Raw genomic sequence first — 23,629 nt, 5'->3', positions numbered from 1 at the left:
GTAGGTTATGTAATCTGAACATTATATAAAATCATGAATAATTATCATCAAGCTCAAAGAAAGGAAAAGTCTAAATGATTGGTTTGGGTCCTACTTTCTCTGATCCGTTGATGGGCTGGTAGTTATTGGTTTTCTTCGCACATTTTCTTTGCTAAATAGAAAGACACAGCAGTCGATTACATTAAGGCAATTTTCCAACTTTATTTTAAGTGCCCTGACCTCAATATAAAAACGACTTGATTGGCTATATCTAGGGATATTAGAGCGCAAAAACATCTATTTCTGATCACAATGCAATCTGCGCTTCTCTAACAAAAGAGGTCCATTTACCGTCATCAAAATAAATTTACCTATTTGAGGTAAGGTGGTTTTGTATAATGGTAAAGCTATTCCGATATTATAGGAGGTGAATCATGCTTCCTCTATAGTAATCCACCATGTTCAGTGTGTTTGTATATTCAGTGGCTTGTGCCCACAAACATACACACACACACATTGTTGACTGCAGAGTTGATATATATAGACATAGGACATAGACTAGGAACTTGCCCATCTTTCATCCTTGTTTTCCTCATACGTCGTTGTTCCTTACACTAGCAGCGAATCATGTGTGTCACATTAAACCCGGCGTGATGTAATGCGAGGAAATAAAGCAAAAAGCATCTCCCATTAGATGATGTCGACAATGCTTTTGCCTCTGTTGACAGGCTCAACTCCGCCTGTGGGCCACTTGTTGGATCACATTGTTAGAGACACACGCTTTGACCTCCCCGTCGAGCGGGTAATTGGCTAGCAGCTGCCCTCCGTAAGAAAGAGCTGCGCGACACACACGCAAAGACACACAAGTATGCAAACACACACACACACACACACACACACACACACACACACACACACACACACACACACACACACACACACACACACACACAAACACATATACACACAAACACAGACACATACACACACGCGTACGCACACACATGTATGCACACACACAAAAACACACACACACACACACACACAAGTACACACACACACACACGTACACAAGTACACACACGTACGCAGAAACACGTAAACAGAAACACGTACACAGAAACACACACACGTACACACAAGCGCGCTAGCACGCAGAGAGCACACAAATTCAGATCGCAAACCAGAGGGATGACACCGGAATCCTAATGATGAGGTTCACACGCTGTGTTTACCCTTTCATCAAAGGAACATTCAGGCTAGTTAACAGCGGTATCTGTCACCGCGCTGGATCTCACTTCTTCCATGAACGTCTTACCCGGGACCCCTCCTTCATTTCAGCGTTTGGCTCAACAGCTTGTGCCTGATACAATTACCTCACGGCCAACGGGTGCAGAGCGGCGCGCACCTCGGCGATAGCCTTGCTGCTGCACCGATGAGGCTGTTTAAGCGCCTGCGGTGAATTATTGACGAGCCTGTGTTTGTGGAGCAGTGTACGCATTCCAGCGTACGACCAAGGCGGGGATCTTTACCCACACCCCGCTTGCTCGGCCGCTCGCTCTCTCTCGCTCGTTCTCCCCCACGCAGCCATCGAGGTCTCTCTGCCACGAGTGTGCGAGTCAGATTCTGCTGAATGTGTGTACCAGTCAAGGCACATTTCAGAATAGCCAATGAGAACACAATCGCCGTTGAAGTTGCCAAGTCATTAGAACACAAGGCCTCAACTGTCACCTTGGGCTGCAACCGCGGTCATTCCTGGAGGGAGAGGTATAGCTGGTCTTCCAAGCCTCTCGTGGTGTGTGTGTGTGTGTGCGTGTGCGTGCGTGCGTGCGTGTGCGTGTGCGTGCGTGCGCGTACACAAGCTCAAGGGACTCTGCGTAAAGCACACCCACTGGCAGTTGAGCGTTTTTGTTAATTGATCGTTGGCTCGTTTATAACGGGGGGTTCATTGTGTGACCGGTGCTTTGGAATGCACATTAATGGGGGCCTCAGATAGACACGGCCGTTTAAGCGGGTGCTCCATCGAATGACTCAATCGATGCAAATGATATACATTGGTGCAAATTGAGTCGCGCCGCGGGGGAGCACGCATTTAAAGTAAGGAGAACGCCTGCTGAAGAAACGTTGGCGGTAAACGATTGAAGGGCCGACTGTCAGAGGGTCTTTAGTCGCTGCCTTTCGTTGCCTCGTTGACTCAACGCGTCGGATCTCCGAGGCGATTGGTTGATGCATCGCGCCGTCAGGAGGCTTAGGAGAGAGGAAGATGAGGACGGTGATGAGCTTTTCATCAGCGGGAAAAGGGGAAATGCTTCGTTGATGTTATTTTTAATCAACAAATGTCCCACTCACGGCCCCCCCAGGGGGGCCGCGGCGTGGCTGACTGATAGAGGGGGGGGCTGAAGAAGCCCCTCGTATTCGTTCTCATTCAGGTCCTCAGTTTTATGGAAATCAGCCTTCTCCTGCTGACGAGTGTCAGCCCTGTTTGGCCCCCCGCTGCTGTGAGTGAAATAACTGTCAGGTCAGCGGCCAACAGCGTGTGATCTACACTCATTCCAGACTAATGCGTGGACACACACTCTGGACAAGCAGAAACACACACGCAAACACACACACGCACAGGCAAGCACATACACACGTACGCACACACACTGACGCAGACACACACACACACACACGCAGGCACACACACTGAATGAGACACACACGCATACACGCACACACGGACACAGACGCACACACTGCGCACGCACAAACAAACTCCGGTGCCGAGGCTGGATGTGTGTAGATGCATTTTGGTGTTGGTGTCCCAGTGAAGCGCTTCCCTGTGAGGCCTGTTAATAAGCGCGGCGTTAATTGTTTTAATAATAACACAACCTGCAGCGAGGGGCTGATTGAGAGTCATCCACTCCAAGCGTCGAGGTCAGAGCTCCGTGTGTTTGCCTGTGCGTGTGTATTTGTGCCTGTGTGTGTGCGTGTGTGTGTGTCGTGTATGTTGATGTTTAAATGTGTGCGTGTGTGCGCGTGTGTGTGTGTCTACCTGTGAATATGTGTGTCGTGTATGTTTACGTTTATATGTGTGCGTGTGTGTGCCTTTTTGTGTGTTCCTGAGTGCGTGTGTGTGTGTCTACCTGTGAATATGTGTGTGTCGTGTATGTTAACGTCTATATGTGTGCGTGTGTGTGTGCGCCTGGAGGCCGGGCCTGCTGATGGATAGTGTCCCAGCTCCAGTGGACTACTCGGTGCGTACTCTTCGCTCCTGCGTCTGGGCGCAGGAACCCCAGACCTAGCGCCACGGCGGCGGCGGCTGCGTCCGGACTCTGAGCTCCAGGCCGAGTCCCGGAAGGCTCCTCTCACCTCTCATACCGGGGGAGAAACTGAGAATCTCATCCTAGGAGGCAGCAGCCTTATGGTGCTGTGTTCAGGAGAGCCGATGAGTCTGTGAAATGCAGCGATGGACGAATCGGCTTCCGATTTGCCGTAGTTGGTATTCCACGGTGTAGCTCTTCGTTCCTCCACCCCCGTGCATTAATATGCATGAGGGCTTCCAGCTCAGTAGGAGATGTGTGTTTGCACACTAACGCTCGCACGTGTGCACCCGTGCGCATGTGTGCATGCAACCAAATTTTAAGGCAGGATATTGGTTTTCTGTCTTCCGATTGAACTGTCCCTGTCTATCTTTTTGTGTATATTCTGTGTTGTGAGAGAGACACACAGACAGACAGACAGACAGACAGACAGACACACAGTGTGTATTCTAATATTAGTGTGTGTTAGTATGAGAGTGACAATGTGGTGAAGTTGGGGAGCAGCTAAAATGTCAGCGGGAGCTGCCTCGGGCGATCGCGGCGCCGACCGCTGGGCTCCGGTCTGATTGGAACCACAGCCTCCTCTGTGGTTTATCAAATGTTTTCTGTCTGGGGTGGACGTGGCCCCGTACTGCCAGCGTGCGGCCCGACCCCACGTTGCCACAATTACGGCCGAGGAGACCGGCTTGCTTCGGGAGCCATCTCGTTGCTGTCCTCCTTCAGTGTGGGTTATTGTTTCACTACAGCGGGCGTAGATTACAGCGTACGCGCTCATCCCTGCCGTGTCTACAGCCCTCGGCTCCTGGAAGGATCGGGGAATACTTCAAGGGATGGATCCATCGCGAAGTGCATGGTAGCCATAGTTACCAGAGTAGTGGTTTCTGCATGCCTTTTTGAGTGTGCGCTTGGAATTCTTTCGTCTGGTCGAGAAATAAAATCTTGTTGAAGATATGCGAGAATCAAAGTGAGATATCGTATCAGGACACAATCACCAAATACAGGTTTCAAATTACGTTTAAATTGGACCTTTCCTCGTATTCTTCAGGGTTATTTTCAATAATTTACAATTTCAAATGAGAAGGCCGGTCATGGAAAGAAAACACACTTTCTCTCTTTTTAATTAGTCTGAGCAGTCAGCTATTCATATACTGTAAAATATCAACTACACGCAAATGTCACAACCCGCGGTAAGCATTCCACTGAAGGCACATTTCCAGCATCCGTGTGTTTTAAATCAGGAACACGAGTCTGTGATAGGAAGCAATGAACCGGGACACACCGCATCTCGGCGGTCAACAGGACGACAGCCAATTTGTGTCCGCTGTGTGTTTCTGTGTGTGCAGCTACTTTGAGCTGGAGAGCAGTGGCGTGAGGGAGGAGATCCGCTACCACTACCGCTTCAACGGCAAGCCCCGCTCCGAGTCCTTCCCCTACCGCCTGGCCGACGGACAGTGGCACAAGATCGCACTCACCATCAGCGCCACGCACCTCCTGCTCCACGTCGACTGCAACAGGTAACTGGGCCGCGTGCGGGTATTTATTTTATTTAATTGTTTAAAAGGGACAATGCACATCAATTGACATTTTTAGCTTACAGTCAAAATGTAAATGTGCCAGAGTCAGCGAAATAGCTAATTTTCATCTGTAGTACCTTGACAGGTCAACACATCATTACATTAATAAGGAAAAATGGAGAGAGAGAGAGAGAGAGAGAGAGAGAGAGAGAGAGAGAGAGAGAGAGAGAGAGAGAGAGAGAGAGAGAGAGAGAGAGAGAGAGAGAGAGAGAGAGAGAGAGAGAGAGAGAGAGAGAGAGAGAGAGAGAGAGAGAGAGACGCGCTTGCACACGCTCATTCCATATGCACACCCCACCATTTTTGGTTTTAATATCTACACATAAATGCATTCATGCCTGTTTTTTGAGTGTGCCACCTGTCAAGTGGAGGTCTTCCTTGGCGTCCCGTATGTGGGGGCTGGGGAAGGGGGTTAGTGACAGGCCTAATGAGCTGTCCGTCCATCAAGGTAAATGTTTGTCCACACCTGTCCCGATGCGTGTGCTGTCAGGTGAGGGGAAGCTGCAACGAGATGCACCACATCCACACAGACCTATGGGTGCATGTGTGACCTATGGGAGACGTATGTGTGCACGCAGGCCTCGCCGAGGAGCGCCTGCAGAGAGCAGTCTGCGCGCGCGGTGAATCCCACCGTGCCTCGCTGCGCTTTACATAATGAAGAGGAAGGCGGAAGAACAATCGCTCCATCGATTCGCCCGTCACGAGGACCTTTTGTGTGTGCGACCCCCCCTGTCCCCAGTGATCCATCGGGAACCCCCCCCCCCCCCCCCTCCCCCCACCGTGCCAATCTGTCTCACTCCTCCTCTGAAGTAGTATCAGTTATCATCTGCCAGCCGCCAACCCCCCACCCCCCCCACTGTGAGAGAGGGGGGGGGGACAAAGAGGTGACTCTCTCTGTCACCTCTTTCACGGCTCGGGGGAAAATAGAGCTATAGGATACGATTCAATACGAGTGTCCGGAATCGATTCCCTCGCTGCTTATTCACCTCAGCGGCTCTGTCCATTTGCCTGTCCTGTTTTATCTCAATGCGGTATCCATCACTCAGCCGTCACTCGCAGCACGACGGCTTGTGTCTCACTCTCTGGGGACGGGGATGGGCGAGAGGGAATTAGCCGTCTTTGTTATGTCACCGAGTCTCGTAGGTCTGCCTTGAACTGAAGATGTACCCACCATGTGATACAGTGTTATATTTGTACGAAGACATTATGAAGAAAAAGCATGCCAGGCTTGTTTACAACAGGCTTATCATATTTGCTGATTGCCTGCAGGAAGGATAGCATTATTCTTTTCAGAGTACATTTATTAACTACGGTCTCATCACTCCCCTATTTCATCTCATATGTTTCTCTAAAATGAGGAGGACGTTTTTATGAAGCTTTCAGCAATGACATTTCGAGCGGCGTGTGTCTCAGGAGGTAGAGCGTGTTGACCTGTAACCGGAAGGTTGCTAATTCGATCTCCGGCTCCTCCTAGCTCCTCCTAGCGAGCGTCGAGGTGTCCCTGAGCTAGACACCTCACTCTAACCGCTCCTGACGAGCTGGCTGTCGCCTTGGATGGTTGACTCCGCCGTCGGTGTGTGAATGTGTGTGTGAATGTGAGGCAAAATTGTAAAGCTCTTTGAGTGGCCACTGGTGAAAGAAGTGCTGTATAAATATAGTCTATTACCATTAACATTTAAACTAGCCCCCTGCCCTCCCCACCAGCACCCGACCCCACCCCGATGGACCCTTGACAGCCACTCTATACCTTCTATATCCTCTCTGGATCTGTGATGTGACCATCAGGCCCCCCCCCCCTGTCTCCATTGAGTCGGTGCTTCTCTGTCATTAGTCCTTAGTTACAGTCATTGCAGCCCATTCGCTTCAGTGACTAGATATCTCCCGAGTCTGGACACTAATGTCACGTTTCTCTCTGGGGGAGGTCCTGGGTAGACACGGCAGTAGACAGACACTTTCCCCCTCAACAGATCCCCCCCCTCTGGCCCTGGGGGGCGGGGGGGGTCGATGGCTTACTTTGCTCCTCAATTAAGTGCAAATGATTCCCTTCCCGCTGGTTAGTGTCATCCAGCTCTTCCCCCCCTGCTGGGATCAGACCAGCTGATGCAAGCTAAACACAACCACCACCACAAGTGGTTCTTGTGATATTAGCATATTTAGAAAGAGCAGTACTTGGATTTTGCCAGGTTGTTGTGTTAGTCATAGTAGTCAAATAAATGTAATTATGTTTAATTTATTATTAATCGTACTAATTTTCTTATCGAAGTTATATCGATCGCTTTGATTGCTACGGTGTTCTCTGTGGTTGCTAGGGTGTTCTTGTTGGTTGCATTAGGTGGTTGTTAGGGTGTTCTGGATGGTTTCTATGGTGTTGTAGATGGTTGTTAGTTTATTCGAGGTGGTTGCTATGGTGTTCTAGGTGTTTGCTATGGTGTTCTGGTGGTTGGTAGTTTTTTCTGGGCGGTTTATATGGTGTTCTGGGGGTTGCTATGGTGTGGAAGGTGGTTGCTATACTATTCTTGGGGTTGCTATGGTGTGGAATGTGGTTGCTATGGTGTTCTTGGGGTTGCTATGGTGTGGAAGGTGGTTGCTATGGTTATCTGTGTTGTTTCCTTTGCTGGGTTGATCTCGGTTCTCTAGGTGTAAAATTAAAAAAAGGACAGGTTTTAAGTCATTCCATAAAGTTTGTATAGAAGGTTTAAAATTGTGACGATTGTTCAAGTGTAAAGTACGAAGGAATTAAGTAGGACATTTTGGGCAGAATAATTCAGCTAAAAAGTATGATGGGTAATAAGAGTTGTCCTGCTAAAGCCTTACACCTAATTATGTTTGAAGTAGACAGAGTGTTGAAGGAGCAGCAGAAGCATGTCACTGTGGTGGTAATGAGGCCGGGCGAGGACTCAGAACACCGCTGACAATGCTCGTCAAGGACTGTATTATCCTTTAATTAGCATAAGGAATTTACGCTAAAGGAAGAGAAAAAAACGTTATTTTTGGTACAAATTGTCCCAAAGCCCTGTCTGCAGAAACAGATACCAATTTATATGTATGTGAGCGTGTATATATATATATATATATATATATATATAATATATAAGGAGGAGTAGTCTGTAATCTGTGTCTCAGGGGTTGACCAATAGGAGCATAGTCTGTGATCTGTGTCTCAGGGGTTGACCAATTGGAGCATAGTCTGTGATCTGTGTCCCTCTGCGGTTGACTAATGAGAGCGAGCGCTGAGCATTCTCCCCAACAGACCCTAGACATGCACACACCACACAGCCATGGAGCCCTGCTGCGATCCTCTGCTGTGGTCCCACTGCGGCAGCGTGGCGCGCATCACACCGTGCAAACACCTCACAGTCTACACTGTTTACCCTAAGAGGGGGTTTAACATAGTGTTTATGTTGTTGAGATGTACACATGAACAGTATGTGGCAGAGTATAGCACGCCATGGCCATCTGTACTGATGACGCGGAGGCGGGATCTCCACAGAAAGTATTATTTCTCAGGGTTCAGAGAGAGAGAGAGAGAGAGAGAGAGAGAGAGAGAGAGAGAGAGAGAGAGAGAGAGAGAGAGAGAGAGAGAGAGAGAGAGAGAGAGAGAGAGAGAGACTCGAACCCTGTGTGGTTGTTCAAGTCGCGTGAGTCTTACTTCTAGCAGGTCTTAAAGAGACGACCTTTTGCCCGGCAGGATGGTCCTTTGAGGATCTGGAGGGGTCAGCAGTCTCTCCAGCTGCTCTCTCTCCCTGACCTGGATTCATACAGCTTCACTCAGGCACTCAGGCTAGCTGTCTGTGACTAATGTCTGTCTGCTGACCAAATGATGGGGTGCAGTTTGACCGGCTTATCCTCCGAGCTGTGGCCCGTTCAGCCCCTCGCAGCCAGCGGTCAACCGCAACCGCCCATAACTGTCACAACCAAGAGGGGAGCTGCTTGAATTGCCCCTGTATTAAGTTCTAGGCTTTTGGCTCTTGGCTTAGTCACATTGTCAACGACAGCGTTGGCTGGGATCGGTTCAGATGGGTGTTTAACTGTGCGTCCTTATCCACAGTTGGGGGATTCGATTGAGGGAAGGATGGGAGGGCTGCTCCCATTGAGGGGGTATTGAGGTATATGGACTTATAGGTTGTAAAATCTACCGGAAGTTAGCAGCTGAACTAATGTGATCGTCGGGATGAGATGGCGGATTCAAGCTATATGTTACCCCCACTTGGTCACGGACACAACCAACTTGTGTGTGATTAAGTAAGCTCAGCGCTTTACATTTTTACATTCAGGGCATTTAGCAGACGCTTTTATCCAAAGCGACTTTCATAAGTACATGTGTCAGAAGAAAGAGGAACAACAATATATCTCTGTCGGTACAGTAAGGATGTTCGTGGAACATGAGTGCCAAGCACTTATAATCACTAGGTTAACCCATTCCCCGTATGCAACAAAGATACACAATGCTAAGTACAATTTTTAAGTCCAAGCATGTACAACATACAATAAGTGCCAGATCAAGGGTAGTCTCGAAAGTACAGCTACGCTCGCTCTGGCCACGCATGAGCCGTCCGAGGAGGATCTGTCGGGGATGCCCCCGGCCCTAGGACTATTTGGAGCTGGGAGGAAGATGAGCTTGTTTTAAAGCTCAGGATGCACTGAAGGAGGTTGGAGTAAGGAGGCTTACATCACCTGACTGGACCCCCGTCTGGGGGAGGAGCCAGGGGAAGTCATGTGGGGTCTCTCTGGACTGCCCTATTGTCACAGTAACCCTGATTAGGCGAGCTAGTTTAGAAGCTAGGTAATGCGAGGTAATTTGCTATTTTTATATTCTCTTTATATTCTCACAAACACGTGCGTTATCAGGTGTGTTGATCAGAAACCGAGTTAATTAAAGATGAAATCTCCACTGTTAATTAACATGTTCGTATGATTACGATTATGCCTTTCTGACCAAGAATAAATGGGGACACATGAGCAAATAGTTTTTTAATAAAACGTGGCGGCTTGAAGTGTACAAAACACCACCCATGGGACCCGTTCCTCCAAGGGCATCGTCCGTGTCGCTGAACACTCTTTTTATTTTCCTCCAACCTTCTCTTCTTGTGTGTAGAAACGCAGCTGACAGGCTAATTATAAACGCAGACCAAAAAACACAAATATGTAAAGCACACATTTCTTGATGTCCTCGGCACTTGGATCCGCCGTGTAGCTGAGGGAGTTTGTGCGAAATTAGCCGTGATTATTTTTGCAGCACTTCCTTGTAGAACAAACGCAAGGTCACGAGGGCTGCATCATTGGAGTATTAATTGCAATTTGGGGATAGATCTAATTCAATTAAGGGCAGTCTCTTTCTGTACAGACCCCCGCCCCCCCCCTCCTGAACATTTTGACGGTCTGGGTCTGTGTTTGTTTGGGAGCGCAGATGCTAATGCGGCGTAATGACATTGGCTCCACTTGTCACATGCAACCACCAACCAACCGTCCTCTGTATGTTCTTCGGAAGGTCACTCTATATGCTGCACACATGCACATGCATACACTCGCACGCACGCACGCACGCACGCACGCGCGCACGCGCGCGCGCACACACCCAAAGGACCTGGCTGGGTTCCTCAGTAGCCATGCCAGTCCTCTCCCCTGGGGTGTGGGGAGACGCACAGTGCCCGTTCAGGGGCCCTGCTGCCTGTAATCTCCACATGGGCTATGAGAGCTTCCCCTCAAGCACTGGGCCCCCGATGGAAAGTGGCCGCGCTCTCCTTGTTGGACCGCTACGTTTCTCCCCTCAAGGGCGCGCCGGTGGTGGTGGTCAGGTGATCCCGCTCCTGTAGGTCTCTCTCTCTCTCTCTCTCTCTCTCTCTCTCTCTCACTCTCTCTCTCACTCTCTCTCTCTCTCTCTCTCTTTCTCTCTCTCTCTCTCTCTCTCTCTCTCTCTCTCTCTCTCTCTCTCTCTCTCTCTCTCTCTCTCTCTCTCTCTCTCTCTCTCTTCCCCCCCCCCTGTTTGTCTGTCTCCCTCTCTCCGTCGCTGTCTCTCTCTCCCTCTCTCCGTCTCTTTGTCACTCTGTCTCTTTCTCCCTCTGTCTCTCTCTCTGTCTGTCTCTCTCTCCCTCTCTCCGTCTCTTTGTCACTCTGTCTCTTTCTCCCTCTGTCTCTCTCTCTGTCTGTCTCTGTCTCCGTCTCCCTGTCCGTCTGTCTCCCTCTCTCCGTCTCTGCCTCTCTCTCTCTCTGTCTCTCTCTCCCTCTCTGTGTCACTCTGTCTCTGTCTCTTTCTCCCTCTGTCAGTTTGTCTGTCTCCCTCTCTGTCTCTGTCTCTGTCTCCCTCACCCTCTGTCCGTCTGTCTCCCTCTCTCCGTCTCTGTCTCTCTCTCCCTCTCTCCGTCTCTGTGACTCTGGGCCCTATCTTGCATCTGGCAGTATTGACTTAATCACTGGCGCATGTGTCGTTGCTAGTTTGCAACTGGCGCAGAGTGTTCTTTTCCCTCCTGCGCCACGCGTCGGTAAATTAGGGAAGGGGCGGTTAGGCGAAAGGAGGCGTGTTCTGGCGCAAACGTTCGCTGGTGCTAATTTGGAAGTTCCAGAAACCACTTGCGCCACAAACCAGGAAATACCTGGTTTAAAGTCAGTGGCGTGTTGTTCAGATGCTATTTTAAGGGCGCATGCATATTGTTGCTTGTGCACCTCGCGCATACACTTTGCTTCTCTCATCTACCTAGCCACACATTCTTGGCAAATTATTTGGGAAAGAACAGCTGATACAGCGGTAATAAGTTGCGCTTTAAAATCAATGCATCTTCAAACACCGTACAGCAAACACATATTTTCTTGACACAGACATCGTGTACATGCTCATAACTTTTAGGATTGATGAGTATTTGATCGTGAGAAAACATTGTTTTACCGCGATTGAGTGTTAAAAAGAATGAATGAATGCGGGCGCACGTGTGTGTATGGGTAAAAGAATTAATGAATGAATCCATCGAATAATACAGTCCATGGCAATGTATATTAACGGGGGGACACATGCATATTAGGAACACGAGTCGATAACGATAATGCATACAATACAAGAAACAATGTTTATAATGCATTGCGTATATCATTAAATAGAACCACAGTTACCGCATATCATGTTATATCATATAAGTTTTCTTTGCCAAAATGTATTTGAGGGCTCAGTATTTCTGAAGTTGTGGAAGAAAACCTTATTCCATGTGTGAATTAGGCCATATTATTTGACCATAAACTGAGCCATTTGAAGTTTGAAATTCATGTCCATCTGTCTCATCAGAGACTGCAGTCGCGCCGTCAAAATATCAACTCGTCAGATTCAAATGCGCTCATGGCTCTTAAAGGGGATGGGAGCTGGCACTCTCATTGGTTTATTGCGCCCAAACCACACCTACGGGTAATTAGGCTACTTCAGACCAACCCTTTTTAGATTTGCGCCGGGCGCAAGAGTCATTTTTTGCGCTGGTAAACTAGCGACATCGCCATTGAATCTCCCACAAAGCTACATGCGCTTGGCGCTTCTCACTTGCGTTTCAGGCCGTTAAAATAGGGCCCTCGGTCTCTGTCAGAGTCTGTCCTTCCCTCTCAGTCCGGCCTTCTCCCCAGCGCTGCAGTCAGAAGACCAAATAACAACCAAGCGGTCCTTCAGCACTAACAATAGTGAAGCCGTCCGGCGATTAGTGCGGGAATGAACTGTACAAACAGAGTACGAGTGGGATGGTGTTGGCGGGGGGTGGGGGGGGGGGGGAGGGGGTTGCATCAGACGGAGTGTCAATGTTTAATTTGGCCCAGTAAGGGCCCCGGACCGAGGGACACCCTAGACGTGGCTCCAGCGCGCGTTTCGCTGTAGACAGAGCACAGGTGGGGAAGGAAGACTGGGAACAATGCAGAGACAGCGGGAGAGTACGGGGGAGTACGGGGGAGGGAGCCAGGCCGTCCACCTGGTGCACGGCGGCCCCAGGGTTGTGTGCGTCGGTCGGGTTGTGAAAGGCACCTCATGCGGCGTGCCGGTGGATGTAGCATCTCAGCGGCGCGTTATTCTGCCTGGGACAGCCAGCGTATCACAGCGGGCCTTGTATGCTAATCAAATGGCAAGCTCAGCCAGTGCTAGGGATTAATAAATACCTGGAGAACCGTTTTGGTCCCATGTTTGTGGTGAGAGGCGGCTCTGAGTTCTGCCTGAGCGACGTGCTGTGTTAACCGGATGAATGAGCCTCGTGACGGGGTAGACATTGTAATTATTGATGGGTTTTAAAGCCCCCATTTGCATTTAAATCTCCCCATTAGAGCTGAATAGAAATGTCACTTTTGTAGCCAAACAACAATCTTCATAGAGCCGTACAAAGACACTGAAATATAGATAAAGTCCAAACAAATGAAACCAACCAAGTTCAACTGATTTTTTACAGTTTTACTCTGTAGCTTTATTCTCACATTCATGGATCGGGTTCGATGCTCGTGAATTATATATATATAGGATAGACATCTATATGAAATGTACTAAACCCTATAATTCATTATACATTAATTACCTTTTCCTAGATATTATTTATTTGCGCAGCAAATCAACAACAAATCAATATCATCTTTTGTCACCAGGAAAGGCAACATCGGCAGTCTCCGTCGTGCCTGCATGCATTGTTCATTCGTCACTCCTGTTCCTCACAGTGCTCCTCTATGAGGCCAAACAGCTGCGCGGGTTTGTACCGTTATGATTGAAGTATCCTAGGATTCAACTGCCTGGGAAAAAAACAACTTCTTGGTAGGGCCGTTGTGCAAATCAGCCGAATTTGGATGCTATAGCAGCTAGCGGCAAGGATGTAGTGAGTGGCTATTGAGAGGTTAGAGGGCACACTTGAACTCAAACGCTGCAGCCGAGCTCCTACACGGTCAGGGTGATCCACATACCCATTACATCTTGCTTAATCAACCCCAATGGAGGCATGCTGTTATTGCAGCAGCGTCGGGTGAACGATAATGGTAGTCCCCAGAAGATACGGGGCGGCATGTGGCTCAGGAGGTAGAGCGGGTAGGCTGGGAACCAGAGGTTGCTAGTTCGATCCCCGGCTCCTCCTAGCTGAGTGTCGAGGTGTCCCTGAGCGAGACGCCTCACCCTGACTGTTAGGCAATATTATAAAGCGATTTGAGTGGCGACTGGTTAGAAAAGCGCTGTGTAAATGCAGTTCATTCACCATTTACCATTATACAAGGGCTGTATGCTAATAGTATTGTATCATGGCAAAAGTGAGTATAAGACACTGTCTGATTTTAAACATCGGGGGATGAAGGACGCAGGACAGATGCAACACAGCACGAGGTATGTAGGTATGTAAATGAAGAGGCATCTAGGCCTGAAGTAACCAGATGCTTAGCTAACAATGCAGTCAAACGTACATTATTCATCTCATTTGGCCCATAAATCACCCGGGGCCCTCACAGCCCACAATCTGTATCAATAGTTGACTCCATTTGAATACCAAAAAGAAAGGGTTGCGATTGATTTTCGTCAGCGCTATCCTCCAACCAACTGGTTGCTCTCCACATGGTGCCGGCCTCACTGGTGGGGTGTGAATTTCATTCAATGTAATTTCTTCAAGCCGCAGTCCTCATGAATTCTTTCACACCTTCTCCCCTCTACAGTTTTTTTCCCCGTCTCTTGTGTGTCTCTGCGTTCGGTTGCTCCCTCCGATTCGGCTCCACGGTTGCCCTGTTTACATCAAATGGCGTTGCATCTCTCGATGCGTTGCCAGAGAGAATGGCAAAGAGAATGACAAACATGGAGAGTGGCAATGCATCGGGAGATGCATTGCCACTCTCCATGTTTGTCATTCTCCAGTCATTCTCCCTGTCTACACTCTTTATGTCGTCGTTTGTCTCAGCCTTCATGCTAGGGCACGTGACAGTGGGTGTATGGATGTACGGTAAAATAGCTGGCCAGCAGAGATTCAACCCCAAGAAAAATTGGCCACTTTACATTAAGACATTTGGCCGACGCTTTAGTCCAAATCGACTTGCAACCATTCATTCACACGTTGACGGCGGTGTCGACCACGCAAAGGCGACAGTCAGCTCGGAGGGAGCAGCTAGGGCGAGGTGTCTTTGCTCAGGGACACCTCGACACTCTGGGGTTCGAATTAGTAACCTTTCGGTTACCAGCCCAACCCGCTGTACCTCCAGTGCGGAGCCGACCCAGCACGATTCGCTGAGTCACCCTCACCACCTTTGTTTTTGACACGCCTGACTTCCTGTGCCCGGTGGGGGGGGGGGGGGGGCCAGCCGGTCGACGCCCTCGCTCTCCGCTCTCATTACACGCTTGGCCGGTGACGGCGGGCGGTGTGTCCGTAGCGGCGGATCTACACCTCACAGATCCACATAATGAGATCTACATAACGCCGCACGAGCCACCCTTTGGTGGCGTGTCCAGCAGCCGGCGAAATGAGTCTCAGCGTTTCCTCCCTCATTAAAGGAGCACGGCGCGGCGGCAGGAAGGGGGTGTGGGCGCCGCCCCACCTGCTAAGCATCTCGTCGCTGCAGGCGCAGGCTATCATTAGGACGGGAACAGGGGCTGCGGGCCGCGGGCCGCGCAGTGGAACGCTGGATAAATGATTGCGCCCGCCGCGGAGATAAACATCTTCTGATGCTGCCCTTCTCCTGTTCACCGGCCCCGCCCCTCTTCGCTCGTGGCACGTTCCGTCCACTCCTTCCTCCTCCTCTTCCTCCTCCTCCTCCTCCTCCTCCTCCTCCTGTAGCCGTGTCCTCTGCCTCTCTGCTGGAATCAGGAGGAATCTGAGCCCCTTCGCCCGCAGCCTTTTCGTCAGCTTTCTGCTCGTTGCCTAATTAAGCGACCGGCTCGGGCTCAACATGTTCACTATCAGGCTGAAAATACACCGACTCACGGGACGTCGAGCGAATTAAAAAGCGGTTTGCAGTCGACAAACCACGACCCAGTGACTACAACGGCGTGTGCGATCGACGGGAGGTTGCAACGGGGGGGGGGGGAATCTGTCGACCGTGTGCATGCGTTGTGCGCGGCGTTCCTCCCAAGTCAGTGGAAGGCGAGGCATAAAGGCTTAATTTCCTGTGTAGGTCGACGGCGACGGCGGCTGCTACTCGTTGGAGCAGCCAACGTTCCCTCCTTCATCACCTGATCAGCCCCGGCGCCGTAAAAGCCCTGCCAGCGTGCCCCATAACAAGCCTGCGTCAGGCGGATCACCTCGCACAACGCCGTCCCTCATCCAGGTACCCGGGGCCTGTCTCCCGGGGCCTCCCGGGGGCCTGCTTCCTAAGCTGGCCCCCTCCCTAGTACCAGGAAGTGTCAACAAGTGGCTTTTTTATGTTTTATGGTACAGGTGGCAGAGGCCCGTCTCAATTGTGCTGCACGTGAGATGAAACGCAAAGCTGCACATTGAAGGGGAAGATCACCCCCCCCCCCTCTCTGACCAATGGGGTGGCTCCCCTCCCCATCACGTCCTTCAATGCAGCAGCAGCCACCGCTGGTGATTACTGCTGCCGCCTAATGAAGGGAAAACTTAGAATGTCAATGCGTCGCCGATTTTCTCTCCACTATTGATTCCGTGGTTCTCGGTCGGTCGGAGGCCGAGGCCCTGCCCCTGCCCGGGATTGGAGGGATTATCAACGCCAAAGAACTAGAGCTCCCTTCTGCTCCTGCAACAATTAATCCCTGTTCATTATCCACAATGGAATCAGATCACATTGACGTCGGCACTTCACTCTGTAGTGTTAATGAGAGTCGCTGGGATTTCTTACCGCCTTTATTACAATTAATATTCTGCTGTTTCTTATCCCTTCCCTGAGACTGACTCCTTCCTCCCCCTTTCTCCTCTTCCTCCTCCTCCAAGGAGGAGAAGCCGGGAAAACCAAAAGGGAGTCAGTTGTTTCAGTTGGACGAGGAGGAGGCGCGGCAGCACACCTGCCGGTGTTTTCTGCTGAAACAGGCGGTTCTGTCAGGATTAATTACCACTCTCCCGACGATCCCCAGCCTGGCAGCTGTCTGCCGCCGCCTCGCACCGCATTACGTGGGAGATAGCAAAACGCCGTGATCGTGGTAGTTCCCTGATAATATCATTTTCGGTGAGGATCTGACGATGGCAGCACTGCTTCTTCATGGCGTCTTGTTGGCCCCGCGTGTCAAGTGTCGAAGTTTATCCTCGGAACGCGGTCCAGTGTGTCGAGGTCTACCATTGGCCCCGGTGTCTCGGCTCTTTCCCATTGGTTCCCTGCCAGACTGCGTATCGAAGTCTACCACTGGACCCTGTGTCTGGGGATTTACCATTGGTTCCGTGTTTCGAGGTCTACCATTGGCCCCGGTGTCTCTGGTCTTCACATTGGTTCCCTTGTGGCTGTGATCGAGCGTGTCATTACCGCAGCCTCCTGAGCCATGCTCAGCCGGGTTCAGCCCCCCCCCGAGACCCGCCTCCGCAGCCTGCAGTCCAGCCCCTAGGTGGGGGGGGGGGGGGGGGGAGGGGATGTACACTGTGGCAGAAAGGGGCCCCCGAGGGGTGTGCACGCACGCACGCACGCACGCACGCACGCACGCACGCACGCACAGACAGCCGCGAGACATCAAATAAGAGGGATTTCAGTGCTATAGATTTTCTGTTATGGACAGTGCAATGCCCATTCCAGTGTACTACACGTCTTCTTCAGATTACCTTAGGTCTGCGTCCCCAAGCCCCCAATGAGTTTTATAACATCCGTGCCATCTGAATGCTTGTGTAGAAGCGCTCCTGTTGTGTGGGTCCTTTCATTGAAGTGGTATTATTTGTATATTTACCTTTATAGGTTCTGTATGAGGTATACTTATCTATGAAAGGGAATCTCATTCCAAGGCTTTCTCATCTCACGACGGAAAGCCTGGAAGGGGGCGCTGGGAATGTTCGTTTACGGCGAGAGAGACGCGCTTCGGGCGCGACCATTGTCAGAGTAACACTGGTGTATCAGCGAGATGGAGAGGGGGGAAGTTCCAACGGAGAGTTAGCCGAGACATGTTTCGGATATTGCTAAGTCAAACTCTTTGTATTCACTTTCCTTGTCTGTGTTGTGTTTTGTTGTCATGTTGTTGTTGTTCTGGCTCCTGGGACTGTTAACCGTACTACACAATGAGGAGAACGAAAATTGCATCGGGGCGGCCCAGGATAATGCTACAATTCATTTCCCTCCCACAGCTTAGATACAAGGCGTCAATACGTTTCCCTTTAAAAGATGTAGTACCTGGTTAATATGGATATAACTGGTATGACTGCATGTATGCGGGGCAAATACACAAAGAATAATAATGAAAAACTCGTGCAGCGGTAGTCAGGAAACATATCCAACTAAAGCGATACGGATCACTTCATGGATCCTACACTGTAATCAGCCGTTGCTCGCAAAGGGCACACCGTGGAAGGGGGCTCACCCTGCACTTAAATGGCATAAGAAACACATCATCACGCACGCACACACAATGCACACACACACACCCGCAAATGCACACACACAGGCACATTCACACACGCTCAGGCACAAACACAGACATTCACACCGCACACACTCATGCGAGGTCTATACCTTGCATGAGCGAACAGGAGGGCTAGCATGTTTTACCAGGCGGGTCTCCCTTGGCCTCTCCATCCCTGCCTCTTCGCCTTCTTTCCTTTTTTCTCAGGAAAAGATAGAAGCCTCTTATCGGCGGATCGGGTTACAGTGGAGGTGAGGTAATTAAAGACACGGTGGAAGTAGGCCAGGGACGGCCCCGGGGGGGACGGTTGACAGTCACATTAGGTTGGATCTACATCTACATAGTTTGCAGACAAGACCTATATTTTCCTGCGCCTTAAAACCGATTTGAAAGGTATTTGGGTCATAGATATGCCTTTAACTTGGTTCCTAATGCTGCACGCTCCCGTTTTGGGTGCGGCGCTACACACTTGTCATTTTTCAGCGGGATTGCTCTGCTTTGTTTGTGCCGAGCGCCTGTCTGTGTTTCTTTGGTTATGTTGTTTTTCCACTCGGAGTACACGCCTGTTGATATTTTTAACATGAGACGGCGTCGTTGTCAGACTCACCAGTCATGTCTGCGGCTGTGTGATGTTTTCGTTGCTTTTATCGTCCTTTATGTAGCACGAGTCATGTGTTTTGTTGTTCTAAAATAAAGTTGATTGTCAACGTCTGGTAGTGATACCTAGCGTTTTTCTTTAATTGTCATGGAAGGGTATTGCTTTTATGATGTGTTGTTGCGATTATTAAGGGAGTAGACTGGAATTAGACCTTAAATTAGCATATAGTGAATCAAGCCGAGAGGTTGTTGGAGGCAGATATTGCGTAACACCAAACTTGTTCAGCCCTCTTATTTATTTAGTTGTTTTGTGTAGCATATCAAACCGGATAACATCCCAAAAAAACACCAACAACAACCAAAAATATTGACATGTATTTTGATTCGAGGTGTGAAGGAAAAACACGACTTTCAACCCCCAACTGGTATACAAACCCAGAATTATTGTTCCGGTTATTACCGTGATTTATTTGTTAAACTGAGAAATAGGTTGCTGACACGAAGGAGCCGCGTTGCGAGCTGTCTGGAGACACCAGGCAGCTCTTGTTCCTGCACCACAGGGGGTCTGGTTCTGGTTTGAGTGGCACCGCGGGCCTGGGCTGCTTCCAGGAAACAGACTTCCAGGTGGAGCACAGACAGATTGACAGACACCCGAATCGAGAGAGATAATAGCCCCACTCCTGGTAGACGGGGGGGGGGGGGGGGGGGGGGGGGGGGGGGGGGGGGGGGGCGTAGTGAAAGAAGTGGTGAAAGAAGTGGTGAGATTCTGCACCCAAACTAAAGTAGTATCTTCTCACTTTCTCTGTTCTAGCTGTCAATAGTTTTGTGTTGCTTTTTTCGGGGGGCTGGGTTTGTGGCACACAGTACAGCTCAATGAAAGCACTTGAATGCAGGCACTCAGAACTTAAGTACTTGAACGATCGCGGAGCGATGGAAGACACTGTACATCCTCTGCTCGTAGATCGCACGAAAAGCGCACGCACGCACGTCCGCACGCACGTACGCACGCACACACTTGCATGCTCTCTAAGAAGAGACACACTCACACTCGTATAGTCTCTCAGCAGACACACATACACTCGCATACTCTCTCAGTAGACACACACACACTCACAGACACACACTCACATACTCTCTCAGCAGAAAAACACACACACACTTGCATACTCTCTCAGCAGACACACACACCCGTCACAATCACAGCTCTTTCCATTCACATTCAGTTGTGTTAAGCCCACCTCCCTCAGCCTCCCTGCTGACAGACACCTTGACACATCATTCTTGACTCGGCGTCTCTCGGAGACGAAGAACACGGGCGGCAAACAGCAGATCATTAGGAATGCAGCCGCTCGAACAAAGCCGACTTTAAGGGATACTTTAGCGCGGCAGACAGCTATTGGCGGAGCAAACAACAGAACCTGGGATTGGGATTAGGTTTTTCTCCCAGCTGCCAAAGAACCGTTAGGCATAAAAAACATTAACAGTGCTTTTTTTTGTGCCTTTTATCTTTTATTTTTGAGACAATTCTGCTCAGGGGGACGCGCAAAGCCTTTGATTGTGTTTGTGCTTCAGTCTGTGTCCTCAATCTGGCTGGCTAATAAACAACAACATCACGTCGAATCGAATCGCTGCCGTGAACGGACGCCGCGCCGCACAGGACTGTATGTCAGGTTTTTTGTTTTTTTTGGTGTGTGGCTGCTGGTTCTTCCAAATACTGTCGGTAAATCAGCAGGAATGAGGGGCGGCCTGGCAGCTTATTCAGGTGAACTGTCAGCAGAACGGGACGGCCCGGCCAGCGAGGCCCAGATTTATGCAGCCGCCTCTCCACGGCTTTCTACAGTCCCAGCGTGGGCCAGCAACATAGTGCCGGACATTTTCTCAGGGCCTTCCTCTGGTTTCTGCCTCGCCACTCCTGAGAATGATGGCTCCTACGGCCATCCCACGCACACACTCACCCCCACCACCACCCGAATGCCAGGGTTAGATACACATCTCACCTACACACAGTAGATACAGTGTGTCTACTTGTAAATGTGTAGACAAACTCATAATTTACACACACACACACACACACACACACACACGCGCGAAGCTTCAGAAAGAGTGGGGTAGATGTGGAGCAGCACTGCCCTGCGTCAGTTCTCTCGGCCCCCAGCCCAAGTGACACCTTCCAGCCCTGGGTTTCCTTCGTGCCCAGGCATGAAGGAAACCCATCTGGACGTGTGGCTCAAAACCCTTCTGTGTGCTGGGAAATGTGTTTTCCCCGATGGGTGGCCTCTCCTTCCAATGAGGTGATGTCAGAGTGTCAGAGTGGTCTTGTGTGCACACGCTTATAGTATATATACACACGCACACTGTCAAACATATTGAGCTAAGGGAAGGGTGATGATTGGTTTGGAGGAGGAGGAGATCAGAACAGAACACTTAAGCTGGCCCCAGCGCATGGGAAGCCCACGTGGAGACAATACCCTTGACCTGTGTGTGTGTGTTAAGGAAATTAAGTGTGTAGGTTTCTGATGTGTGTTTATGTGTTTCTGGAGGTGTGTGTCTGTGTGTGTAGGGAGGTGTTTCTGAGTGTGTCTCGAGGTTTGTATTTGTGTCGTGATTTTCCTGAAATGTGTGTGTGTTTCTTGAGGTGTGTATGTGTGTGAGCGAGTGAGTGTGTGTATCCTGAGGTGTGTATTTGTGTCTTGAGTTTCCTGAAATGTGTGTGTGTGTATCTTGAGGTGTGTGTGTGTGAGCGAGTGAGTGTGTGTGTTACTGTGTGTGTGTCGTGTGGTGTGCTCTTAATCCGGCCCAGGGCGGTGCTCCAGCTGTCAATGCGGCGTTAGGGATTCAGCGGCCGGCCTGGCTGTCATGCTCCAGGGGCGGCCGGGCGATACCCCCGTCCACCGCCTCTGGTAGGACGGGAGGACGGGAGGACGGGACAAGCAGGGCGAACACACACACCAGCACACCAACACACAGCGCACATGGCCTCTGTTCCGAGGGTTTTATTCCATTATTCATCCGTAATGGTTTTGTGTTCATGCCAAAACCATTTCCATTCTCCCCACCTCTATATTTCGGCTGCCTCTAATTTGACAGTTCTCTCTCTGTGTGTGTGTGTGTGTGTGTTTGTTTTTGTGCCAGGATTTACGAGCGGCTGATCGACCCGCCGCAGACGGAGCTCACGGCCGGCAGTGGAGTGTGGCTGGGCCAGCACACCCACAAACACGGCCTGTTCAAGGTGAGACTGGGCCCTCGCCTCCATCCTCCACACACAGAGCTCCGCGCGGCCGTCTCAGCGCTGGGTAATGGAATTGGACAGGGGGGTACGTCAGCCCGGGGCCTTGTTTATGGGACTCGGGGAGAGGCTCGGGGAGGTTAGACAGAAGAACTGAACAGCGGTTGGATATCAGTGTCTGAGTGCCGATGAAAAAGCCCTTTTCCCTCGCTTTGCTTCGCTTATCCTCCCAAGATCCTCTGAATCTTTGTGTTTTAACTAAACTAATTTCTCTAAACCCGCTACACATGCTCACAGCAGGCGGACGCTACATGGGAGGAATTTATCGCAAGGACTATACTAAAGTTTTCCCCATTTTTTGCGAGTTTCACTCACAGTCCTCTGTACATCACAAACCCAACCACCGCTAATACACCTCTAATCTCCAACACAGGCACGTGTGTGTGTGTGTGTGTGTGTGTGTGTGTGTGGGTGTGTGTGTGTGTGTGTGTGTGTGTGTGTGTGTGTGTGTGTGTGTGTGTGTGTGTGTGTGTGTGTGTGTGTGTGTGTGTGTGTGTGTGTGTGTGTGTGTAAACCAGTGCGAAAGGGAGAACCTGATGTTTACACTGTTATCTTGTCATGTTGCAATCACAGTCACTGGTTGTAAAGGCTTGTTTTTTTTGCGAAACACGTCTCTACAATCTACAAAAATGTCCGGTAGGTACCCGAGGAAAATTTTTGTATTTGAGAAAGTCGTAAGAAAATAAGGGATAAGCATGGAAGAATCAATAGTAGGTCTACTAAGTGGCCACATCAGTGGGTGGCCAAGGCGAGAGACAGACAGATAATAGGAAGCTGATGGACTGGAATAATGTGTTGACCTAACCCAACAATTTCAAATTCATCTTGTTCCACAATGCTCACTTTTTCTACTCCTTTCACTTTACACGACTCCAGCCGCAGGAAGAAAAACAAGATCGCCTTTTTCATTTTAATGATCACACCGTTTGGAACTGTCAAAGAATAAAAATAGCACGGTAAAAAAGTCACTCAGCGAGGCGGAGTAGAGTACGATCAAAAACCCGCTTGTCAAATCCATACCGCGGCACACACACGGCACATTGTATAGCGCATACACCCCTACTTCATCAGCCCGCCCTAGCAACCAGCCGCACAAGAGGCGTGCAGGCAGGAAGCGGGAACAGCAGGGGACGGCATCGGTGAGATAGGGACAGGGCCGGCTAACTAGGGCTCTAAATAAAACATATTGATCACCGCCAGCCTGCGTTCGGAGTCTCTCCTCCATCTTGCCGCCGCCGACACCAGCCCTGAGAGCCTCTCTTACTCAACGAGCTGGCGTGATAGATGATCTTTATCTGGGATCCATTGTGCCAGCCGGGCCGGCCACCGCGGGCGCCCCCCCACTCCAGCCCCAGCCGGGGCAGCGAGCCGTCGGTGTGGTGTGCACGACCTATTGTTCAGAGCACTTATAGACAATGGAGAGAGAGAGAGAGAGGGGGAG

General features: G+C 50.2%; 1 protein-coding gene across 1 annotated transcript in view; it reads left to right on the top strand.

Annotated features, from left to right (window-relative positions):
• The window catches only part of LOC115558186 (protein kinase C-binding protein NELL1), a gene marked incomplete in the record, with an annotated part of 136,883 nt that overhangs the window by 26,826 nt on the left and 86,428 nt on the right, over positions 1 to 23,629 (top strand). Inside the window, 2 exon segments of the mRNA XM_030376067.1 lie at positions 4,628 to 4,798; positions 22,035 to 22,131. Coding sequence (XP_030231927.1) covers positions 4,628 to 4,798; positions 22,035 to 22,131 — 268 coding nt within the window.

The sequence above is a fragment of the Gadus morhua genome, chromosome 14 (assembly GCF_902167405.1).
Source record: "Gadus morhua chromosome 14, gadMor3.0, whole genome shotgun sequence".
NCBI lineage: Eukaryota > Metazoa > Chordata > Actinopteri > Gadiformes > Gadidae > Gadus > Gadus morhua.
Note: the sequence above shows the minus strand (reverse complement) of the source record. Positions and strands in the feature narration are given on the sequence as shown.